This window comes from Miniopterus schreibersii, assembly GCF_964146895.1.
Source record: "Miniopterus schreibersii genome assembly, chromosome: 16".
Classification (NCBI taxonomy): Eukaryota; Metazoa; Chordata; class Mammalia; order Chiroptera; family Miniopteridae; genus Miniopterus; species Miniopterus schreibersii.
The window spans coordinates 43,740,719-43,764,061 of NC_138116.1; the positions used below are offsets into that span (position 1 = coordinate 43,740,719).

Consider the following 23,343-nt stretch of genomic DNA (forward strand, 5'->3'; position numbering starts at 1 on the left):
ATCTTCAGCTGAAGACAGAAGATATTGGGGGTGGGGGAGTCAATAACGGGAAGTGACCAGGAAAATCAGTCACAAGGGTCAGGTTGTAGTGTGGATTTAACTCCTTGTCTTCTGCACAGATAAGAGTTTCTGGAGATGTTAGGGACAGAGATGCTGATCATGTTCTGTTGACCGTGATTGTTAGCTATAGTTATGAGAAATATTAGTCATGTTCTGTTAACTGTGATTGCTCTGTTCTAATTAGAAAAAGCACTTTTTAAACTGGCTGGGAGTTGTACGCCCTGGGACATGGGAATTACCCTCGGAATGCTGTCCATTCTCCTTTTCTGAGAACTGCCTATCTTCATGGAAAGATTAACAGCCTTGTTCTTGAAACAATGGAGTCATGGAGGCACCTGCCCTTTGCAACCCCCAGCCCACATTGCTTGCAAGCTGTTGACATTATACCTTGCCTACTTCCCCATGCCTGCAATTCCTCCTTTCCCATGTGATCTTTGTCCTTCTACCCAATATAAGCAGCAGGCTCATGGGGGAGGGCAGTAGAGCATATTTTATGTGGATGGATCCTGCTGCTCTCCCATATTGCTGGCAATATTGGAATAAATGCTCATATACATTCAACCCTGTCTCTGCCTAATTGGCTCAAGTGGTGACAGACAGCCCAGACCCATGTCCTCAGGTTCCAGGGATAAAGTCATCCCTCTCTTCCTTTTACAGCCCGGGCTGTACCCTCGCAATGGAGAGCTCCCTTACCAACGTAAATGTACTTCACAAAGGGCAACTTCTCCCTGGTTTTCGGAACTTCTCCCTCATCTGCTGTTTCTTAAAATTAACCAGCCTAAAATAATCCTCATGCCAAAAAGACGTATTTTGGGGTGACAAATTGCTCCCCTACAGCTCCAGGCCACAGACCTGCACGGCGTGTTTCTGTACTGAATACTGTGGGCAGTGGCAACACAATGGTATGTGCTACGACACTCGGGGAGCTACCACTTCACTAGGTGACAGGGATTCCTCAGCTCGTGGGGACCCAGAAGAAGTCACCCAAGATGTGTCTCTGTGGCGTGTAGATTGTTTTGAGCTAAAGGTAATTTTAGCTTCAGGTTCAAGACAAACTTCTGCTCCTCCCTTTAGTACCTAGAACTCGAATTAGGGGTGTCGCCCCAAATAAGGGATTATCAGCAATAGCCTTTTAGACCCACCTACCTGGCAGGGAAAACCTTTATTTAATGAACATCTGTTTTTATCATCCTGCAGGGACCCTCTGAAGTCCCCGAGACACTTCACCTGGTCCCTATCAGAATGTCTTATATACCTAGATCCCCCTTCTGTCTGAGCATCTCCTGCATGTGGGGTCTCTGGCTCTCTCAGGTACCTAACATTCCCATTCACATGTATTGTTGACATAAGAAATTCTCTCCAAACCTGTAGAGAATTTTTATGAGTTCATTTGAGTCAAACGGATGACAATTGCCAGGAAGCAAAATCTCAACAGACTGAGAAAATGCTCTAGAGAATGGCAGTTGTGCTCCGTATTTTGCACATTAGAATCAAAGGAGAAGATGTAAGGGGATTATGTGAAATCCACTTGTGATAGATTAGGGAGGTGGGAGAAATCTCTGAGGGTGGTGGATAAAAAGTAAAATAGACACACTTCCTTCACATTGGTGGGTACAGGACAGTAACATTACAGCACATAGAGGTGGTATATGAGGGACAGGGTAACAGTGAGGGGCTTTGTGGTCTCTGCTCTGGTGGCAGATGGTGCCCTGAGGGGTGTGGAAAAGGATTATGCTGACATTCCAAAGGTATTTTATCTTAGATGCAAAAAAGACAATAGCCAGGCTCAGCCAAGGTAAAGATTGACCTTTGTCAGGGAAGATACTGGCCTAGGACATGACTACCTGTCATGACTCGCTTTTAGTTAGGAAGTTTCTTTTCAGACCGTACTCTGTGCTGACTTTAGGTCTCTCAGTTCGTAAGTCCTGCCATGCAGGCCTCCGCTGATTGTCAGGCTTAGTATGTGGCCCTTCCTTCATCCATAGTATGTATTAAATTTGGTATTTATCTTGCTAATCTGTTCCATGTCTATTATTAGACCAACAGAAGAACCCTGAGAGTAGAGGAGAGTTTCTCCTCCCCCACAAGCTCCATTATAATCTTATGGGACCAGCACTGCGCATACGGTTCATCACGACACAGCACATAACCACACAGCAACCATGTCCAACGCACAACTGCACTAACACTGTGGTTCTATGTGATCATGTTCAGCAAGTGCAAAAAAGCCCCCCAAAACTCTAAAGGTTCAGAGTGAGGCCCTCAGGTATTCTGAGATGTGAAAGAATTTACCCCTGTACCAAAAGAAAAGGTCTGAACTCCTCTCTGCATGATCCCGGAGGTCCCTCCAGCTACGTGAGTTCAGGACTGTGGCCTACTGGAGTCACCTTAACCTTGGTATTTCTTGAAGGACAAATGTTTGTGTCTTTCGTGGGCATCATTAAAACCACACTTTCTTGAATGAGCCAACAAGACATGTGTGTGTCATACAAGATTGATCCAATTCATTGAGCTCATGGGTATCTCAGCTGCTTTTCATCAGTGAACCACAAAAAGAAAAGAGCGTAACGCTTGAAAACTTACAGGAAGAGCTGGCATGAAGGTCAGGACATAGGCATGGGTGAGCCTACACAATAAAAAGAAAAGGAAAGTGACGGAGGTCTCCATTTCAAGGAAAAGGGAGGCAGGGCCAACGCTGTAACTGCCTTTCAGTCTTGGCTCTTTCTAAATTAATGGACTTGAGCTGCTGAAGCAAATGTGAAATTTTACAATAGAACTTGTCATATAATCCAAATTACCTCTCTTGGTTCTTCCAAGTCTTTAGGTCTAGGACAGCATTTTTCAAACTGGGCACCACGGCTGGTTCACTCTCTGCTGTGGGGAGCTTTCCTGTGCTTCCTACGGTGGTTTGCAGCATCTCAGGCTTCTACCAGTAGCGATGCCCCACTGCCAGTTCTGATAACCAGAAATGTCTCCCAACATTGCCAAATGTCCCCTGGGGTCAGAGCCACTGGTCTAAGACGAGGACTTTTAAAGGTCTTTCTTAACTAGACCAATGGGTCTCAAACTTGGCAGCATATTAGCATCATCTAGGTGACCTTTGAAAGACACTGATGCCAAGGGTGCACCCCAACCAATTAAAATGCTGGCAGGGCAGGAAGACCAGGCAACCAAGGTCAATAATCATGAAACCACAAATAGACACCATAAACGACCATCTCGCATGGAGGATGTTGGCAAATCTTATTTCTCTCCAAACTATTTACCTTTGAAGCCGCGCAGTGAGGAGGGGGTTTAGATCTTAGGTGCCAGCTGTGGAAAGCACTAGACCTGGTGGAAGTCGCCTGAGGAAAGCGTACTGGCGCTTGCTGTGTGGCCTTGTCCCTGGCCTTTGTAATTTTCCGAGGCCAAACTTGGATGGGAGCATCTGTCTGCTGGGAGGCCCAATGCCACCCTGGCCTGGCCACCTTACCTGGACACGTCCGGGTCCTGCCTGAAGAGCAGCAGGATGTGCTGGGTGTTGAGGAAGAGCGCCCAGCAGGGGAAGCAGCAGAGCAGCAGGATGAGGGCGCCCCTCTGCAGGATGACCCCCACGTGCTTCTTGTTGGGGCTGCCGTAGGTCTGAGTGCACACAGCCAACACAAACCCATTAGCACCCCCACTCCCCACCAAGGTGTTCAATCATGCCTCATGAAGATACAGATGGCCCTAAAGACTTTGCTACATCCTTTAAGTGTTAGTGGTTCTCAGACTTAGCTGTTAGAATCACCTGGGAACATTTTTAGAACACTGACACTGGGGTCCCACTAAAGACAGCCTGGATTTAACCAGTCCAGGTTGGGGCCCAAATAGCAATACTTTTTAAAAGCTTTTCGGTCAGGGTTTCATCACCTGGAAACTTGTTAGAAATGCACTATCTTAGGCCTCACCCCAGACCTATTAAGCAGAAACTCTGGGGGTAGGGCCGGTGGCATGCTGGGACCAGCTGCTACTGGCTTACCAAGGCCAAGCTGTGCACGTCTCTTCCCAGGTCTCTGTTCAGTGACCTATGTGTGGTATGCTGAAATTCGCTAGAGGGAGTTATTTACACCACTGGAATCAGCCAGCAGTACAAGTCAAAATGTTTCTCTCCCTATGGAGAGATTATTCCATGACATGATCGCTGCCAGAATGAGGCCTTGTCCACCACTAGCTAGATTCTGGCCAGAGCTTCCTGAAAATCCCCTCAGAGACTGTCTCATCAGCCCCCACCCCTATTCCCCAGGCACGTACACAAGGCATTTTTCCTTATTGGGGGGGGGGGGGCGGTGTCACACCCAAGTACCCCTATCCAGCCTGCCCTACCTATCTAACCCCTTAGCACTTGTCATGTGGCATGGAGAATATCCATGTCATCTTACCACTGATGACACTCCTCCTTTGTAAGTTCCTTTAATAAACTCTTGATGTAATAATAGTTGTCAGCCTCTTTCTTTGGTGTCTCAGCCCCAGGAAATTTTACATGTAATAACGGACGAGCCAGCCAGGAGACTCAAGAAATGTGCCTTGGGAAAGAGGCATCCACAGGGGAAATCGCAGGTTGGCCAGGGCCTCCATGTGGGGATGGGTGACCAATACGCTGGACTTGTGCGGCCTGCCGTGTGAGCATGGGACACCTCGGAAATGCTGGCTGATCTCAGGCCTCTGTTTGAAGAAGTTCGCTTTACACGCCAGGCCGAGGAAGGGAAGCACATGGCTGTAGCTCAGGGCGGACCCTCTTATGGGTAGTTGGCTGACCACTGACACCCAGCCTGAGGCAGAAGCCAGGCTTAGAAAATTAGACGGTGAACTGAAACTAGAAAAAGATAATAAACTGGGACTGGGTGATAAAGGTGGGAGGTGCAGAAAAGGTCTCTTTAGATCCCACTTCTTTTATGGAGGCCGCGAGGTCTGCCTGCATCTGTCTGTATATCCATGTGTGTCTATACATGTGTTGTAGATGTTTGATATTTTCAACCTCTGGATGGTATTGCTAATTTGTAAATGAGCTGTGTTTAATTGGCTTAAAAAAACAAACAAGCACTTATAAGGATTGGCACTCTAAAATTCTCAGAAATGCAGAAACTAACCCAAATGCTTTTCAAGTTCACAGGATAGAAGATTAATCTTTAGTAAATAAAAGCTAATTTAAGTTTGTTGGCTTATGTAGAACAGACATGTTTTTGAGTCATCTAAGGACTAAGAATTCTAATTGAGACGGAAGGAAAATAATATATGCTTTCAGTTAAAGAAGATATGAAAATATATTTTTGAGAGAAAGGAAAGTAATTTGGTCCTAAAGTGAGGCTGGTTGTTTCAGAACAGAAAGAGGAAAAGCGGGACAAAATATGAATATAAAAAGGAGACATATAGCCCTGCCGGTGTGGCTCAGCGGTTGAGCATTGACCTGGGATCCAGGAGATCGTGGTCTGATTCCCGGTCAGGGCACATGCCCGGGTTGGGGCTCGATCCCCAGTTGGGGGCATGCAGGAGGCAGCTGATCAATGACTCTCATCATCGATGTTTCTATCTCTCTCTCCCTCTCCCTGAAATTAATAAAGACATATTTTTTTTGAAAAAAGGAGACTTATAGAGGTTTGTGAAAAGTAATCTTGAGAACAGAAATCTTCTGTGGTCAAGCTGGATTAATTAAGTACATGGGTTTACATATCAAGAGTAATCTGATACAAAATTAGTCTTTTTCTTGAAATGGCTTGGAAGTGTTCTAGAGGGCTCCTGGAATACCTAAAAAGATTTGTTTTCTCTCCTTACGAAAGAAAAACATTAAACGAGGCTTACCCGGTATGTTGAAATTACGTAAGAAACATTGTTAAATAAGAAATAACACTGAGCCTTCTTTATGCTGTATTTGTATATAAATGTTCCTGAAATTATGTGAAGTTGCTGGAAATCTGACCTATCGTGGCATAAGATGTCTATCATCAAAACCGAGGGGCACACTAAGGACTGAACCTGAGTGCCAGGGCCCCAGGCATTAAAACATTTAAATAACCAAAGTGTGGGGGCCTGTTGCCCCATCTGCCAGACGGAGGGCCCTGATACCATACAGAATGCGGCAACCGGGCTGATGCCTGCCATGGGCCACGGGCCATGGTCACAAGGGCACCAAGGCCTACTGTCCCTGGGACAGGGGACATTTACTGGAGTCTGCAATGGGACATCCTGCTGGGATGGATGCAGAGGGACTTCTCAGTCTCCTGTGGGGCCCTGTCATCCTAGGATAGTTGGGGCCCATGGACACACACTGTATGTGGCCTGGTACACACACCATTGAAAGAGGGGAGCAGGTAGGGGCCCGGTCTGGCATATTCCTCCCCGTTTACCTCCCCACGTCAGAAAGCACCACTTCCCCTGGTCGACATGCAGAATTTACACAGCCAGACCAGGTTCCCAAGGCCGCGGCTCCATTAACATCCAAAGACCAGGCCGCAAGTGTCATACTCATAGAAGACAGCCTCCCAACTCAAGTCCCTACTGGATATTTGTCTTTCTGACCTTAGTTCTGCTGTTCCTGTGGCATCCAATAGTTATGGGGGAGAGGGGCACCCCGACTGAACGCTGTTTTTTATACCAGATGAATCTGCTACTTCCTTGCTAACACATACGAAGGCTCACGGAAACGCCTGAAGTGCCCGATCCCACGTCCAGGTGACCTTGCACACTAGCTGGGACCCTGAGGGGCATGACGGGAACATGGTTACTAATACTTGGATTCCTTCTTTTAATTTGTTTCCTTTTCTTGCACATGTTTATATTGTTGCTGTGGACTGTGTCCCTAACGTGCCCAACTGGCCTCTGAGTGAGCTCCCTCCTGCTAATGAAGCCTCTTGCTGATCGCTCAGGCGCCCCAAGGAAGAGGAGGGAATGGGGTGCAATTGGAGGAGAAGCTTTTCGGTGATGTGACTGCTGCCTGGCTGCTGCCAGACCCACCAGCTAGATCTGGGACAAAAAGACACTGTGGGATGGAGCCCCCCCGCCCCGCAGCATGCTGTCTGCGCTGGTCCCTGGAACCGGCCATTGCCCTTCCTGGGCAGCATGCAGCGCCCTTTCCTTCCCCTTATCTGGGGTGGGTCGCACTGCACGAACCCCCACCCACCCTGCCTGTCCTACGGGACCCCTTAGTGCCTGCCACATGGCACAGAGGACAAACATGTGGTCTTGCCAACCACTCAAGACTCACCTCCTCGGTAAGTTCCTTTAATAAACTCTAGATCTAATGCTGGAGTTGTCAGCCTTTCTTTGGACTCTTGGCCCAGGGGAATTTTATGAACATCCCTCCACCCAGGACCTGGTTTTTCAGCATTTACCAGCATGCCCTTGGGTGGAGCCCACCAGCCAGTGTTTTAATAAGCCCCCAGGTGATTCTGATGAACCCTTTTGTTTGAGGACCATGGACTACACCAAATTCAATTATGTGGAAAGTGACAGAAGGGCTTTTGTAAAACGCCCCCTATTTGGTCAAAATGTAGCGTAAGGGAGTCACGTGGATAAACACTCCTTGCAAAGCCTGAGAGACGGACGTCCAGCCACCTTTAAAGGAAGCGAAGGAGAACGGGAACTGACGGCTGACGCAGCGCTGCGGGGCTAAGGCTCTGCCCCTCTGCGCACACGCTCTTCCTGCCAGTGGGCTCTCCAGGTGTGCTCGAGGGAGATGTCCAGGGTCCCCGTGAGAGTGACCTGGGCTTCCATTTACCTGAGACATGAGGGTGTCACAAGCAGAAGATAAGCCGAATCCCACTGAGATACCGGCGACATTGATGACCTAGAAGCAGGCAGAGGAGCGGCGCTCAGGGGTAGCGAAGGCGGGGAGCAGGCTCTGTCTGCGGGCGCCTGCGGCAGGTCGGCGGCTCACCTGCCTGGAGCCCCGCACCGATCGGCCGGCGGCGCAGCCAAAGGACATGCACAAGGTTGGAGAGGGAAGAAAAATCTCGGCCACAGGCTATTACTCAGCCTTTTTCTTTTTTAAATCTTAAGCATTTTGTTCCCTAATTTCAGGGGAACGCAAATCTTTCCTAAGGGGAAGGCAACGTGGCCAAGTGGCGGTCTCCGCCAAGTCCACTTGCTCAAGACCAAGCACGGCTTGTTCCAGTGCCCTGGACTCTGGGCGTGCAGGGGCCAGTCTCTGAAGTCACGGCTGGTGCCAGAGGCCCTCAAAATGCACTTGTCTTGACCAGGTTAGCAACAGAACCCTGGGGTTCCTGGAGCTCTGGGGAGCCCGGGCAGCAACCCCACAATCAGGGAGTGGCACGGAGGACAGCCGGTGCTGTCTGGAGCCTGCTACCTCCACCACAGTCTGCAGGGGGTGCCGGGGGCAAGAGTCCCCACTGAGCCCAGCCTGGAAGCACCAGCTTTCTTGCACTTCCTTCACCCAAGAGAATCTACTGGAGGCTAGCTCTCTTCCCCCAAATTTCCAAACATTAAAAACCAAAAGGGAAGTTAAGCCTGGGGGTCGCCCATGTTGCTCCCTGAAAGGAAAATAATGTTTATGCCTGGGGTCTAGTTCAGAATAGCCTTGCACAGTTCACGGATAACAACTCCTGCCTGCAGAGAGCAGGTGGGTGAGGTGGATGCGGGTCTTGTCAGTGCGGGAGCAAAGGGAAATCAGGAGGCTGAGAGCAGGAGCACACTTGCTGAAAGCCACTGAAGCCATTTTTCTAGAAACGCAGAACCAAATTGGCAGGGCCCTTTGGCCATGCACAGCCAGTTAACCCTGGCAGAGGTCAACGACATTTCTCTCTGGTTTGGGGGATTTGCATCTCAGATAGAGAAAGGATTTGGGGTTCTTTCTGATTTTAGGTTTAGATATTAGGATACAGGTTTCACCTTCCAGTTTAATTTCTAGATTAGGACTCTCAGTGAGGCGGACAAGTCCCTGGGATGGGAGTAGAGGTCACAGTTTCTTTTTTTAAAAAAAAATTAAATTTATTGGGGTGACATTGGTTGATAGGATCATATAGGTTTCAAGCGTACATTTCTGTGATACATGATCTGTGTATTGCCTCTTGTGACCAACACCTAAAGTCAAACCGTCTTCTGTCACCACATATGTGGCCCCCGTTCCCCCCACGCCCCCTGCTCTCTGACAACCACCATGCTGTTGCCTGCGTCTATGGCTTTTAGTTTTATGTCCCACACGTGAGTGAAATCAAATGGGTCTTAGCTTTTTCTGACTTATTTCGCTTAGCATAATATTCTCAAAGTCCACTAATGTGGTCGCAGACGGCAGCACTTCACCCTTCCTCGTGGCTGAGTGGTGTGACCTGCGTCCACGTCCCACGGCCTCCTAGCCAGTCCTCTGTCGCAGGCACCTTGGTTGTCTGCGTATCTTGACCACCGTGAATAATGCAGCAACGAACATAGGGGTGCGTAAATCTTTGCAAAGAAATGCTTCGAGTCTTTTAGGTAGACATCCGGGGAGGGATTGCTGGGTCACAGGGTCGCTCTATTGATTTTCTGAGGAAGCTCCACACGGATCCCACAGGGGCTGTCCCAGTCTGCGTTCCCAGCAGCGGTGAGTGAGGGCTCCCTTGTCTCCACAGCCTCGCCAACACTACTTTCTTGTCTTGCTGATAAGAGCCATTCTTACGGGTGGGAGGTGGTCCCTAATTGTAGTTTCCATTTGCATTTCCCTGAGAGCCAGTGAAGTTGAGCATCTTTTCATGTATCTATTGCAATTTTGTAGGTCCTCTTGGGAGAGGTGTCTGTTTAGGTCCCCTGCCCATTTTTTAATTGGATTTTTGTACATTGGCTTTGTACTCTTCAAATTTACTGTTTATTATTTCTAAAAGGTTTTCGGTGGAGTTTTAGGGTTTTCTATGTACAGAATCATGGCATCTGTAAAACATTACACTTTTCCTTCCTCCTTCCCTATTGGATGCCTTTATCTCTCCCCTCGCCCGACTGCTCTAGGCTCCCAGGACTACGCTAAACACGTGGTGAGAGTGGGCGTCCTTGTCTTGTTCCTGATCTTAGAGGAAAAGCGTTGTTCCCCACCATTGAGTGTGATATCGGCTAAGGGTGTGTCACATATGGTCTTTATTAGACTGAGGTACACTCTTTCTATACCTATTTTATTGGGTGTTTTAATCATAAATGGATGATGCATCTTATCCAATGCTGTTTCCGCATCTATTGATGAGATCACATGATTTTTATCATTTCTTTTGTTAGTGTGGTGTGTCACATTGGTCGATTTGCATATGTCGAACCATCCCTGTGCCCCTGGAATGAACCCCACGTGATCGTGTTGTATTATTTTTCTAATGTATTGTTATATTTGATTTGCTAATATTTTGTTTGAGATTTTTGCATCTGGATTCATCAGAGATATTGGCCTGTAGTTTTCTTTTTGTGTGTTATCCTTCCCAGGTTTTGGTATCAGGGTTGTATTGGCCTCATAAATGTGTTAGGAAGTATCGCCTCTTCTTCAATTTCTGGAAGAGTTTGAGAAGGACAGGTATCAAATCTTTGAACCTTTGGTGGAATTCACTGGTGAAGCCAACTGGCCCTCGACTTTTTTTGAGAGGTTTTTGATGGTTGTTTCAATTTCCTCACTGTTCATGGGCCTATTTAGATTTTCCAGTTCTTAGTGATTTAGTCTAGGAAGGTTACATATTTCTAGGAACTTACCCATTTCTTCTAGGTTATTGAATTTGTTGGCATATAGTCTTTCATAGTATTCTAGTGTGACCCTTTGTGTATCTGTGATGTCTGTGGTGACTTCTTTCATTTTTTATTTTGTTTATATGGGTCTTTTTCCTTTTTTCCTTAGTGAGTCCAGCCAGGGGGTTGTCAATTTCATTAATCTTTTCAAAGAATCAGCTCTCTGTTGTATTAATCTTTTATATAGTCTTTTTGTTCTCTATTTCATTCAATTCTGCCTTAATTTTTAGGATTTCCTCTCTACTGCTGACTTTGGGTTGCTTTTGTTCTTTTTTTTAGTTATTTAAGACATGATGTTAGGTTGTTTACTTGGGATTTCTCTTGGTTCTTGAGATAGGCCTGTAATGGTATAAACTTCCCTCTTAGTACTGCTTTCCCTGCATCCCAGAAGTTTTGATATGTCGTTTGCTATTCTCATTTGTCTCCAATATCTTCTGTTTTGTTTTGTTAATCCTTGTGTGAGGATATTTTTTCCATTGCCTTTCATAGTGGAAGGGAGGGTGGTAGAAGGAGGAGAGAAAGAGAAACATCAATGTGGGGGAGACATCGACTGGTTGCCTCCCACATGCACCCTGACGTGGGGGGGGGGTGAACCCACAACTGAAGTACTTGCCCTTGACCAGGAATCAAACCTGTGACCCCTCAGTGCGCAGGCTGACACGCTAACCTTTGAGCCACGCTGGCCAGGGCTCTCTCTATTTTTTTATCTCACCTTTTTAAAAAAAATTTATTTTATTGATTTCGGGGGGGGAGAGATAGAAACATCAATGATGAGAGAGAGTCCTTGCACGCCCCCTACTGGGGCTCAAGCCCACAACCCTGGCATGTGCCCTGACCAGGAATCAAACCATGACCGCCTGGTTCATATGTCGAAGCTCAAGCACTGAGCCACGCCGAGTGGGCTGATCTCACCTTTTATTTCTTCTTTGACCCAGTCATTTTTTAGTAGTATGCTGATTAATCTCCACATATTTGTGGGTTTCTTTACTTCCTTTTTGCAGTTGATTTCTAATTTCAAAGCATTGTGGTCAGAGAATATGCTTGGTATAATTTCAATTTTCTTGAATTTGTTGACGCTAGTTCTATGACCTGGCATATGGTCTGCCCTTGTGAATGTCCCATGTGCACTGGATAAGAAGGTATAATCTGATGTTCTGGGATGAAAGGCTCGGTGAATGTCAATTGTGTCCATTTGGGCTCATGTGTCATTTAAGGCTATTTCTTCATTGATTTTCTCTTTGGATAATCTGTCTAGTGCTGTCAATGGAGTATGAAGGTCCTCACCTGTGATTGGGAGCATATATATTGATAAGTGTTATGTCATCTTGATATGTGTCCCTTTTTATCATTATAAAGTGCCCATCTTTGTCTCTTGATACCTTTGTTGCCTTGAAACCTATTTTGTCAGACATAAGTATGGCCACACCTGCTTATCTGTGGATGTTATTTGCTTGGAGAATCATTTTCCAAGCTTTCACTTTGAATCTACCTTTGTCTTTGCAGTTTTGATGTATCTCCTGAAAGCAGCATATGGTTGGGTTTTGTTTTTAGATCCACTCTGCTTCCCCATACTTGTTTATTGGTGAATTCAGTCCATTTACATTTAGGGTAATTATTGATGTATAAGATTTCCGATAGCCATTTTATCTTTTATCTTTTGTTTTCTGTAGCTCTGTGCTTTCATTGGTTCTTTTTCTTTGTGTTCCTATTTGTTGTTTTGGTTTGTTGGTGTTCCATACTTCTCTCCTCTGGCTCCTCTGTTTTTAAGCTATGTGTCTCCGTTTTGGGTTTTTTGTGTGTGGTTAGCATTAGATTTATGAGAAAGAAAGTTCCATATATGCAGCAGTCGTTTTTCTTTTGAATGTGTCTGATGTCCATCCTCTTCAGTCAGTTAGACCTTTACCCCCTCCTCTTTTATGTTCCGTTGTCACAAATTACCCGTTTATGCTGTAAGTTTGTGGTCATCTGACTCATAGTTTTGTGACCTTTTTTTCTTTGTTTCAGGTAGAATAATCCCCTTGAGTATTTCCTGCAATGGAGGTCTTCCGGTGGTGAATTCCCTTAGCTTCTGTATGTCTGAAAAAGTCTTTATTTCTCCTTCACATTTAAAGAATAACTTTGCTTGGTATATTATTCTTGACTGGTAATTTCTCTCCTTCAGTAGTTTGACTATTTGGTTCCACTCTCTTCTGGCTTGTGAGTTTCTGCTGAGAAGTCCGATGAAAACCTAATGGGCTTTCCTTTGTAGGTTACTTTCTTGCCTTCGCTGGCTGTCTTGAGATGTCTTTGTCATTAATTTTTGACAGTTTTAATTCAATGTGCCTTGGAGAGGGCCTCTTTGGATTGAGGTTATCTAGGTGTTCTGTTTGCTTCTTGGATTAGAGGACCTAGTTCTTTCCATAGGTTTGTGAATTTCTCATTAACTATTTGTTTGAATAGATTTTCAGTTCCTTTCTCCCTCTCTTCTTCTTCTGGTATACCTATTATTCTTATATAGCTCTTTCTGAAGTAGTCAAATAATTCTCGTAGAGTTCTTTCATTTTATTTCTATGCTTAAGCCTCTCTCTTCTTCCCGCTGCATCATTTCTATATTTCTATCTTTGATATCAGTAATTCTTTCCTCCATCTGGTCTGCTTTATTTCCTATACTCACTAGTTCTTTTTTTTTAATTTTTATTTTTTTTGCAGTCATAATAGTATTTTAATTTGAGAGGAAAATTTTTCAGAGAGGAAGGGAGAGGGAGAGAGACAGAAACATTAATGATGAGAGAATCACTGATCAACTGCCTCCTGCACGCCCCTGACTGGGGATCGAGCCCACAACCTGGGCATGTGCCCTGACCGGGAATCAAAATGCAATCTCCCGGATCCTAGGTCGATGCTCAACTGCTGAGCCACACCTGGCCAGGCACTAGTTCTTCCTGAACTCTTTTATTGAGTTCCTCATCTCCAGAATTTCTGTTTAGTTTTGGTAAAATACTTGTTTTGTTTCTTAATCTGTTTTCTCAGTCCATTAAATTGCCTGTCTGTACTTTCTCGTATCTTGTTATTTTCAGAACTGCAACCTTGAGTTCTGTCATTTATGTCACATATTTCCATGTGTGTAAGTTTGCTTTCTGGAGCGTTTTCATTTTCTTCCTGAGCTGCATTGGTTATTCTTGGTATTTGATGGATTTCTTCTCTGTCTAGGCATCTATGCATGAGTGGCACTTTTCTAGCAGATTACTAGGATGAAGTCTTTTTATCATTTTCTAGCAGATGGCACAAGTTTTTTGGCTCTTTGAAATCAGAATGCTGACATCCCACAGTGGTTGTGGCTGCTGTCAGTGTAGCCGCAATGCATGGTGGTGGGGTTGGCTGGGGGAATCCAACTGCCCTCTTTATTCTGTCCTCCAGTTTATTCATGATTCCTGGAGTAGAGGATGTGAGCCTTCAAACACTTACATCCTCATGACCCCTCGGCTCGGCTGCTTTTCATTACTCACTTCTGCGTGTTGAACTATGACAGAGTGATTACCAACTGGGGGGAAGTGCTCTAGCTCCCTCAGATGGCTTGGGAGAAAGCCCCCAATACATGCGCTCACATTCGCATGCCCTCATGCCCCCTCACGCCTGTCCAACCAGGCCCTATCCATCCACAGTTTCTTCTGAGGTCAGAGTTCAACTCCTCTTTTCTGATTCCCTTCTCCCAGATGTGGAACCAAGAATGGGAGCCAGATCTCCATAGATTACAAATTAACTGATGTGGTAGACAGAATAAAGGCCCCTCAAAGAGGTCCCTGTCTTAACCCTCAGAATGTAGGAATGTGTGAAGTTATAGGGCAAAGGAGAATTAAGGTTGCAACCCTGCCAACACCTTGATTGTTAGCTCAGTGACCTCTGACCTCTAGCACTGCAAGATAACACATTCACACTGTTTTAAGCTGCTAAATTATGTAATTCCTAAGAATTATTAGAAGAAACTAACATAGATGGCTTTCACAAATAATACTGAAATATTAAAACAGTCCCACACATACTGCGATGGCGAGAGTGACAGCATCCAATTCCAGCTTTCCCAGGTGGCCACAGAACACGGAGCTTATGAAACTGATCAGAAACACCATCAACTGGGCCAAGAACTGAAAGAGACAGAAAACAAAAAGTTACATATAAATGCCAACCATCACAGAAGGAGGGGTGCGGTTCCTGGGCGTGCCCCCCAATATACTCCAGTTAGAAGGAAAGCAGCACAGGTTTTAGGGAGTTCTGCCAGCTTTCAAGGTAAAAGTGTGATTTCTGGTGGACTTCTTAAAAAATATTAAAAAGTTCATTTGTAACTGCTATCAGAATAAAATTTTTGAAAACTTCCTAGCTTTTTACATTTATTTTTCACTTTAGATCTCATGCCATAGATTACATGTATATTTTTCTCTGAAATTTTCAGAGGCAACCTTCTGAGTTAAACCTCTTGCTAGCCCAAGATTCACAGTGAGAACTGGAGAGAATACAGCCTCTGTCAGCCAGCAAGAAATTCCACAGACAGGAGCAGCTGAGACTGAAATATAAGAGCATCCACCCAGAAGACCAGCAGGACCTGGAATCCTGGGTGCAATGTTACCCGTCTGCAGAGCACCATTAATCCTTGCTGCTGGGACATTGGGCTGTTCTTCCTCAGCATTCCAGGAACCGCTATGAATTGCTCTGTAACTTTACCTGCAGGTTTGTACTCTTAGCTTATTTCCTTCAGTTAATTTAAAACCACCTTCCACCTCCCCTCAACCCCCAACCCCTTTGCCAGTCCCAGTAAATCCAGTACATCTTGGGAAAGGCTCTGTCTGGGAGGGTCATGTGGTCCAAGAAGTGGATTCATCTGACTCCCACTCCCCAGGAAGGAGAGCAGGTGCCCAAGGATCCTCTGCTGCTGCTGCAACACTGCCTCTCAGTTCTTCAAGGGACACAAACTCTTCGGTTCTAAGTTCAGACAAAACTCTGTTCTTCTTAGGTTCCCAGTGACAGCTTCTAATCCTTACCTCCACCAGCCCACACGCAGTCAACACTGCAACAGGTCCAAATGTGTGATGCTGGGACCTAATCAGATTCCCACCCCTGGTGTTTCTGATGACAGCCCTCTTTCCTCCCCCAAACCTACATCTGGGGATGTACCCAGATCCTCAAAACATGAAAGGTCTGCTCCTGACTATGTGAGGGTGGGGAGCTTATCTCTTCTGCATCAACTTCCAAACCACGACCAGGCACCTCTCACTACTGCAGAAACCACGTGTGACTTTAATCCCCAGCGTGGCCTCCTGCTACTTAGCAGAGGGATGCTTTTGGAATGTATTGCAAAAGTAAGCCAAAATGAGACAGAAGACAGGGGTGTAAATGAAAACAGTTGGTATGAAAAACACAATTCTGTAGAACCTAAAGCTAGAGCCAATGGACCACTGTGGGCCTGAATCAGAAGACAGGCCGTGTCAACCACAGATATTCCCTGTGGTTTCATTCAGTGGAGCTTCGTGTCTCTTTAACTGTGAATTTATATAACTTTAAAGGTCTCAGGGCCCCTCCTCTCTCTCTTTTTTTGTAAACACAGCATCACTTTTAAATCTTTTCAGGTAATTGTCCTTTAAGCCTTTCTGCACATACACCATTGCAATCACTGTGTCGTGGATTCCGCTTTCCCTTTTCCATGAACATGGCCTTCCCACCCCCAATGCCCTGGCTCCTTGCAGGCCACACAGACTTTTTCATGGCTTCACATGAAAACCTGTGCAGTCTCCTCTACGGCAGGCGCTGGGTGGCTTCCCAGATTGCACTGCACAGATTGTACGGAACAGAACATATTCACAATTGGGCGGAGAATGGGCATTTTCTTAGGGCAAGTGCCCAGTCCAAGGGTGGAGATACAGCATAATGACACTTTGGTTTTTAAAGATTATGATTGAGACTTTCCATGAACCTGGGCTTGCGGGAGGAGCTAGCGCTTATGGGAGAAGTTCCAGTGCTATGTCATCACGAGAACCCCACAGGAAGAGTGCTATGCTGACCATAACCCTGTGGTTGGAGCTGTCCCCCTAACCTGTTCCCTTCCACACACTTCTCTCCCTGCGCACTGAGCACTGTGCACGCGGCTCGTAACGTCTGCAGGCAACGGCTGCAGGCTACGGTTGCAGATGTTAACCTTCTGATTAGTTCATTAAGGCTCCTGGCCTAATCCTGGGTCTCTTACAACTTTTTAATTTTTCCCCAAATAAATTCCTTTTGGAGATGAAACACCTAGTTAATATTTTTCAGTCAACATGGTCAATGATGAATCTAATATACAATGATGTCCCATAAGATTTTGGAGCTGAAAAATTCCTATCACCTAGTGACATCCTAGCTGTCATGAGCAAAGGAGCGTCCCAGAAAGGAGTCACTCACACACATTTTTGTGTCTTTCTGAAACAAGCCAGTAAGCCAGGACAAGTGGAACAGAGAAACTGAGACCGAGAGTTAAAGGCCAGGCAGTTTATGGCCATCTAGTACACTGCAAAATCCAGTATTCCATAACCAGGGACAAAAGAGTTAATGGTTTCCACTTCTCCCCAACAAGAGGGTAAATAGCTTAAATCGCCCTACTCTTGGAGATAGAAAATAGAAATCCAATTAGTGCCATTAGTGCCAGCCACACCCAAGAACAGATGATGTCAGGGGAATAAATATCATTTTGGTGCATCAGCGTAAAGCCTATGAATATTCTATTGAGACCCTCCCCTAAGACCTTCCCTAACCTCCAGCCTTTAAAATTTTCAAGATGCCCTGGCGGGTGGCTCAGTTGGTTGGAGCGTTGTCCCGGACACCAAAAGGCTGCGGGTTTGATTCCCCGCCAGGGCACATACCTAGGCTGCTGGCTCAGTCCCCAGTCAGAGCCCTATGGGAGGCAACGGATCAATGTTTCTCTCCCTCCCCGCCCCTCACTCCCTCCCTTCCTCTCCCTCTAAAGTGAAAACTTATCCTCTTGCCCTGGCAGTGTGGCAGTTGGTTGGGTGTCATTACTTGCAAAAGGGAGGTTGCTGGTTCTATTCCCGTCAGGGCTCGAGCCCAGGTTGCAGGCTTGATCCTTGGTAGGGGGTGTGCAGGAGGCAGCCAATCAGTTTCCCTTTCGCTCCCACGCTGATGTTTCTCTCTCTCCCTCTCTTTCCTCTGTATCTTAAGAAAAAAAAAAAATCAATAAAAACACATAAAAAACATATACTCAGGTGAGGATTTAAAAAGAAATAAAAAACACCCTCGAGACAAAGGACCGAGTGTGCGGTCTCCCCCCAGGCTCCTTACTTTTACCCTGCTCTCTCCTAAGTTCCAAGGGCCCTTTTTTGCCTCTATAACTTGTTTCCAGGGCCCATTTCTCCAAGGACCCTTCTTTTGCCTCTGTAACTTTCTAAATAAATGTTCTCTTATAGTTTGAGTCTGGCTCTGAATTCTTTCTTAGCCAGAACTCAGGAACCGAGGTCTAACTCCGCCAGTAACGAGCGCAGTGTCGCCGGTAACATTTCCACAATGCCAGGACTTAGAGGAGACTCCCCAATAAGCCAACAGAGTGACGCTCAGGTTCCACTCAGAGAGGGGGCGCTTACATGACAGAAGCAAGCCGAGGGAGCCTCCAGAGCGAAGTCCCAGTCAGGGGCACGGTCTGCGGGTGGCCGGGGGGGGGATCTGTCTCTAGCCAGTGGCTGCAGTGGGGCACCCACCTGGTGGAGTGGAAGGGCTCCCAGCGTGGCCCACGGTGCATCCACCTCAAGCACGGGGTGACCAAGCTCGGTGTCCTTATAACCCATCAGGGTGGGGTCCCAATTATATCAGTGTCCAGGTGGAGTCCTTATCCAAGTGTCCAGACGTGTGGTTTTGGGTGTTCCAGGACCCTCCTAAGGGTGTTCCTGCTACACGCCATTACCTCAGTCTGACAGAGCACTTGGGATTCTGTCACGGCTGACAGTGACCCCACAGTCCGCTGTCAGGTGTCCGGAAGGCCTGCGCTGCTCGTGCGCCAGGTTCGCACAGCGCAGTCCACATACACTGACCATCGCACTAAGCTGCCCACAGTATTCAGTACAGACACATGCTGTACAGATTTATGGCCTGGAGCTCTAGGGGAACAAGTCGTCACCCCAAAATATGTCTCTTTGGCATGAGAATTATTTTAGGCTGGTTAATTTTAAGAAACAGCAGATGAGGGAGGAGCTCTGAAAACCAAGGAGAAGCCCTTCGTAAAAGACATTTACATTTGTAAGGAGGTGTCCATTGCAAGGGTGCAGCCCAGGTGAGTCAGGTGGGTCAGGACCTCGTCAGTGTTAATACTGAGGCCTGCAGGGAGACAGGGAACCCCGCGGAGATCACAGAGGAAACGCCGACCAGGCAGCCCACCCAGTGTACGGTGCAGCCTTGAGGCAGAGTGGGGACCTCAGCATGGGAGGAAAGGGGCACATCTCCTCCCGCTCTCCTTGCCCCTGGGGAGAGAGAAAACTCCCAGCAGGCAGGGACAGAGGTAGAGACCAGCAGGGGCTCCACGTACAATTCATCAGAGACTGAACAGTGCCAGAAGTCTATGACCTCAGCGGGGAAAGCCGTCACACAGAAACACACACAAAAGACTGGGAGGAAAACTTCCAAATTCTCTCAGTGGTGCAATTTCAGAGCTTTTCTCTGTTGTTTACCTTGTTTTTCTATTTTTCTACAAGGTATATATGTTGCTTTTGTACCTAACACAGTTACACACATATACACATATAGAAACACACACCAAGAGCACAGCAGGTCAGCCCAGTGCTCATCCCTGCAGACCAGGAAGGTCACCTGCATGCAGGGACTAGGTGACAGCAGGAGTCAGCACCTGTCCCAGGAGAGGCTGGGCCTCCAAAGCTGCCTTGTTTATTTTCTATTAGACCAGGGGTGGGGAACGCCGGCCGGTGGGCCACATACTGCCCAAGAAATCTTTTGGCCTGCCCCTGCCAAGGCAACCGCCGGCAGGACTTGAAATTCAATAAACCTAGCAGTTTTTTTCACAGCTAATTTTTAAGTTCATAGTTTTGGATGGCCCTCAAATGATGTTATAAATATCCAAATGGCCCTCGGCAGGAAAAAGGTTCCCGCCCCGTATTAGCGCAGCAGCAGCCTTGCAGAGACCTTTCTCACAACCACTCTCGGAGGGAGTGTTGAGCCAAAGTACAGTTCTTTGCCTGGTGTTGTGGATGAGCGAGCAGAGGGGAGGCCAGGGTACAGGACCCCCGTTTCCTAACCCACCTTCTGGGAACAAGGCAGGGACTGGGCCCAGGTGTGGAGAGCCCACGTCCCGCGTTCTTTCCCTTTTCCTCCTGCGGGAGACTTCGCACACGCCTTCCTGCGGGATGGGCTTTCACTCCGTGGCGTCTTCCCCGGCAGTTTTCTTGCCACTGGGCACACCCGGTGGGTGTCACAAGACCCCACCAACAACGCAGCCGCCGCGGGCAGGGCGCGGGCGCCTCAGGCTCCGCAGGGGCGGAGGGTCCGCCCAGGGCCGGAGGCTTACTTGCGCCCTAGAACCCCACAGGGCTCCTGCCCACCCTGCCAACTCGAAATCCACCCAGGCTGGCGGGAGAGCAGGGACGGGGCTACATTTTTTGTGGGTTTTGTGCTTTTTAAAACCCGCATTACTTTTAAATACAGAACGCGGAAAGAGCCCTAACCTAGTGGTAATATATAAATAAAGAAATAACCTCAGCCCCAAGCTTCTGAGCGCCACGGGGAGGAGCGTGTAGCACCGCGCGGAGGCGCCTCCAGGTCCGTCCCGGGCGCTCGGCCCCGCGGGCAGGCGCGCTCCTCCCTCCCGCGCCTCAGCCTCGCCGCTGGCCCTCAGTTCCCCGGGTCTGCGGCTCGGCGACGCGCTCGCCCCGCGGGGAGACGCGCCAGACGCGGCAGGCGGGCCCCGCGGGGCGGTCGGGCCCGGCCCGAGGCTGCGAGGCGGGCGCCGCCGCTGCCCAGCTGTGCCCGGTCCGCGCGCCCCGCGGAGCGCCTCCCGCCCGGCGCCGAGGTCGCCCCTGGGCCCCGACCCGCCGGGACTCACCGCGGGGCCCGCCAGGACCAGGAGCGCCCTCAGTTCCTCTCGGAAGTTGGACAGCGCGGGGCAGCGCGGCCCGCGGAGCTGCGGGGCGGCCTCCGGGCCTCGGGGCCCCGCGCCGGGCTCCCCGGGAGCTTCCATGCGCCTGGCTCCGCGCGGGCGGGACGGCGGCGGCGGCGGCCGGAGGGCTCATGCGGGCGAGGCTCCGGCCCGCCCCGGCCCGCCCCGGCCCGCCCCGCCGCAGCCGGGCCAGGAGGGCGCGCAGCCAGCCAGCCACGAGGGCGGCCCGACCCTTGCACCCCTGGGTGAAGGCCCGCGGTTCTGGCAAAGGCGCAGGAACTCCTAGACTTGGAAGGCAGAGCTTGGAAAGGCTCCGCAACAAACCGAAAGGGCGCGGGCCCGAGCCCTCCCGCCCGCCGCGCGGGGCTGTCCGGGCTCTGCGCGCGGGCGCCAGGTCCCGCCTCTGCCCGCACCCGAGCGCCGGCCTGGAGGCTGGGTGGAGCTTCGCCCCGGCCCCGCCGCTGCCCCGGAGAACTTCTCTACCCGGAGGAACCGAAGAGCGCGCGCTCCGCCCCCCGGTTCGCGGGGGTGTCTCCGCCGTCGGCCTGATGTGCGGGGCGCGCCACCTGAGCTCCTCAGACCTGGATTCGGGGGACCCCAGCCAGGGGCTGCCCGGAGAACATGGGCCACGTGCGTGCCTCCCGGTCCCGGTTTCCCGCCCTGCACCCCGGGGGCCGCGGCGGGTCGGAGGGAAGCGCCCCCGGGCGCACGGGAACTGCCGGGCGAGCGCCGCCGGACCGGGACGCGCGCGGCTGCGGGCGCAGCGAGGGTTCCTTCCGTGTGAATGACCCCGCTTAAGCCAGGAAAATGGGAAACAAGTTTTGGGGGCTCACGTAATCAGGAAGTTTGGATTCAGGAATTTTTTAAAACGAAGTCAGCGTCCCCCCCCTTCTCCCCCCCGCCCCCCTATTTTTCATTCTTCCTCGGCGCTCCTCCGTCTCTGTAGGCAGCTCTTCTTCCGCTCCCGGGAAGGTGGTCTCCAGTGTAGGGGTTCAGAAGGAGTCACCCCACGGCGTACCTCTGTGACACGCGAGTTATTGTCGCTAAGGGCACCAACACCCTGTGGGCTCGAGAGAAGCTTCTGGCCCGGCCAGTGGGGCTTAGTGGTTGCGCGTCGCCCCGTGACCCGGGAGAGGCTGGTTGGATTCCAGACCGGGGCACATGCGGGTTTCCCGCTGGGTCCCCTGCAGGACGCGCAGATGCGCCTATAAATAAATAAAGGCAAGGTCAGTGGGTCAGTGCCTACCCCAGCCCATATGACCTAATCCTGACTTCATCATACCTGCAAAGACCCTGTTTCTAAGTAAGGTCACGCTCTCAGGCTCTGTGGAGACATGAGTCCTGGAGGACACTTTTCAACCGAGTATAGTACCGGTGACATGATCGAATAAAAGGAACACTTTACAGCGATGGTCTTCCTCCCCTAAACACATAAACCCCAGTCTAATCTTTTTTTTTTTTCTTTTTTAAAATATATCTTTATTGATTTCAGAGAGAGGAAAGACAAGGGAGAGAGAGAGAGAAACATCCATGATGAGAGAGTCGTTGCTCGAGCCCGCACCCTGGGCCTGGGCCCTGACCGGGAATCGAACCCCCATCGCCTGGATCCCAGGTCCACGCTCAACCGCTGAGCGCCCCGGCCGGGCCCCAGTCTAATCTTTCGAAGAATATCAGACCGATCCCAACTGAGGGACATTCTGCAAAATGCCCGACCAGCACTCCTCAGAACTGCCAACATCAATTAAATCGAGGACATTCTGAAAAACTGTGGCAGCTAAGAGGAGCCCAAGGAGAGTGGCCATGAAGTGTGAGGCGGTGTCTTGCGTGGAATCGTGGATCGGAAAAGGGCCATTGGGCAGGAACTAAGGAAGCCTGAATGAAATAGGAACTTCGGGCAGTAACAATGTTTCAATATCAGTGCAGCTCCGGAAAGTTACTGTTCAAATAGAACCAGAGCACCTCCTCTGGTTTGGGGAGTAAATAGCTAGAAAACTCCCTGCGGAGATTTAATTCTCAGCAGCAGGCAGAACCAACGGGGAGCTGGGCATTTTGGAAACAGTTTGAAGGGTTTCAGTTGCAGAGAAGACTGAAAGCAACCCCTGTAGCTTTGAAGTGTGGCCTGCAGGCTACACTTAATAAGGCAAACGTGCATATTAAACTGTGTGGCCTGTCCCTGCTTTGGCGCTCTCCCCCTTTCACACCCTTCACACCAAGGAGCCAAAGCTAGACACAATCTGGCCAGAGCACAGTCACTTCGTATTGTGGCAGATCCTCAAAACATTTTTTGGGTGTGTTTTTAATGTGAATAATTTTAATGTGAAACATAGGTGACATTTATTTCTGAATTTTAGAAAAGACCTGAATTAGTTAAAAGCACATGCTCTATTGAAGAGAACCAGCCTTTTCCTATTACTTTATCAGGTTTTAGTCCATTTTGATAAATAAGGTGCCCCCTAAAAATGTATACA

The 23,343-nt window shown here is 48.8% G+C and overlaps 1 protein-coding gene across 2 annotated transcripts in view; it reads right to left on the reverse strand.

The window, feature by feature from the left end:
- SLC47A1 (solute carrier family 47 member 1) overlaps positions 1–20,984 on the reverse strand; it is a 37,004-nt gene extending 16,020 nt beyond the window's left edge. The window contains exons 1-5 of one of the 2 annotated variants that reach the window (XM_081162331.1): positions 20,822–20,984; positions 14,781–14,882; positions 7,793–7,861; positions 3,533–3,681; positions 2,644–2,686 (exon numbers count right to left, since the gene is read on the reverse strand). In XM_081162331.1, the coding sequence (XP_081018457.1) occupies positions 2,644–2,686; positions 3,533–3,681; positions 7,793–7,861; positions 14,781–14,882; positions 20,822–20,956 (498 nt within the window). In that variant the 5' untranslated portion in view covers positions 20,957–20,984. The remainder of the gene's footprint in view (positions 1–2,643; positions 2,687–3,532; positions 3,682–7,792; positions 7,862–14,780; positions 14,883–20,821) is intronic. The other variant, XM_081162332.1, reaches the window with a different exon arrangement.
- Between the last annotated feature and the right edge of the window lie 2,359 nt (positions 20,985–23,343).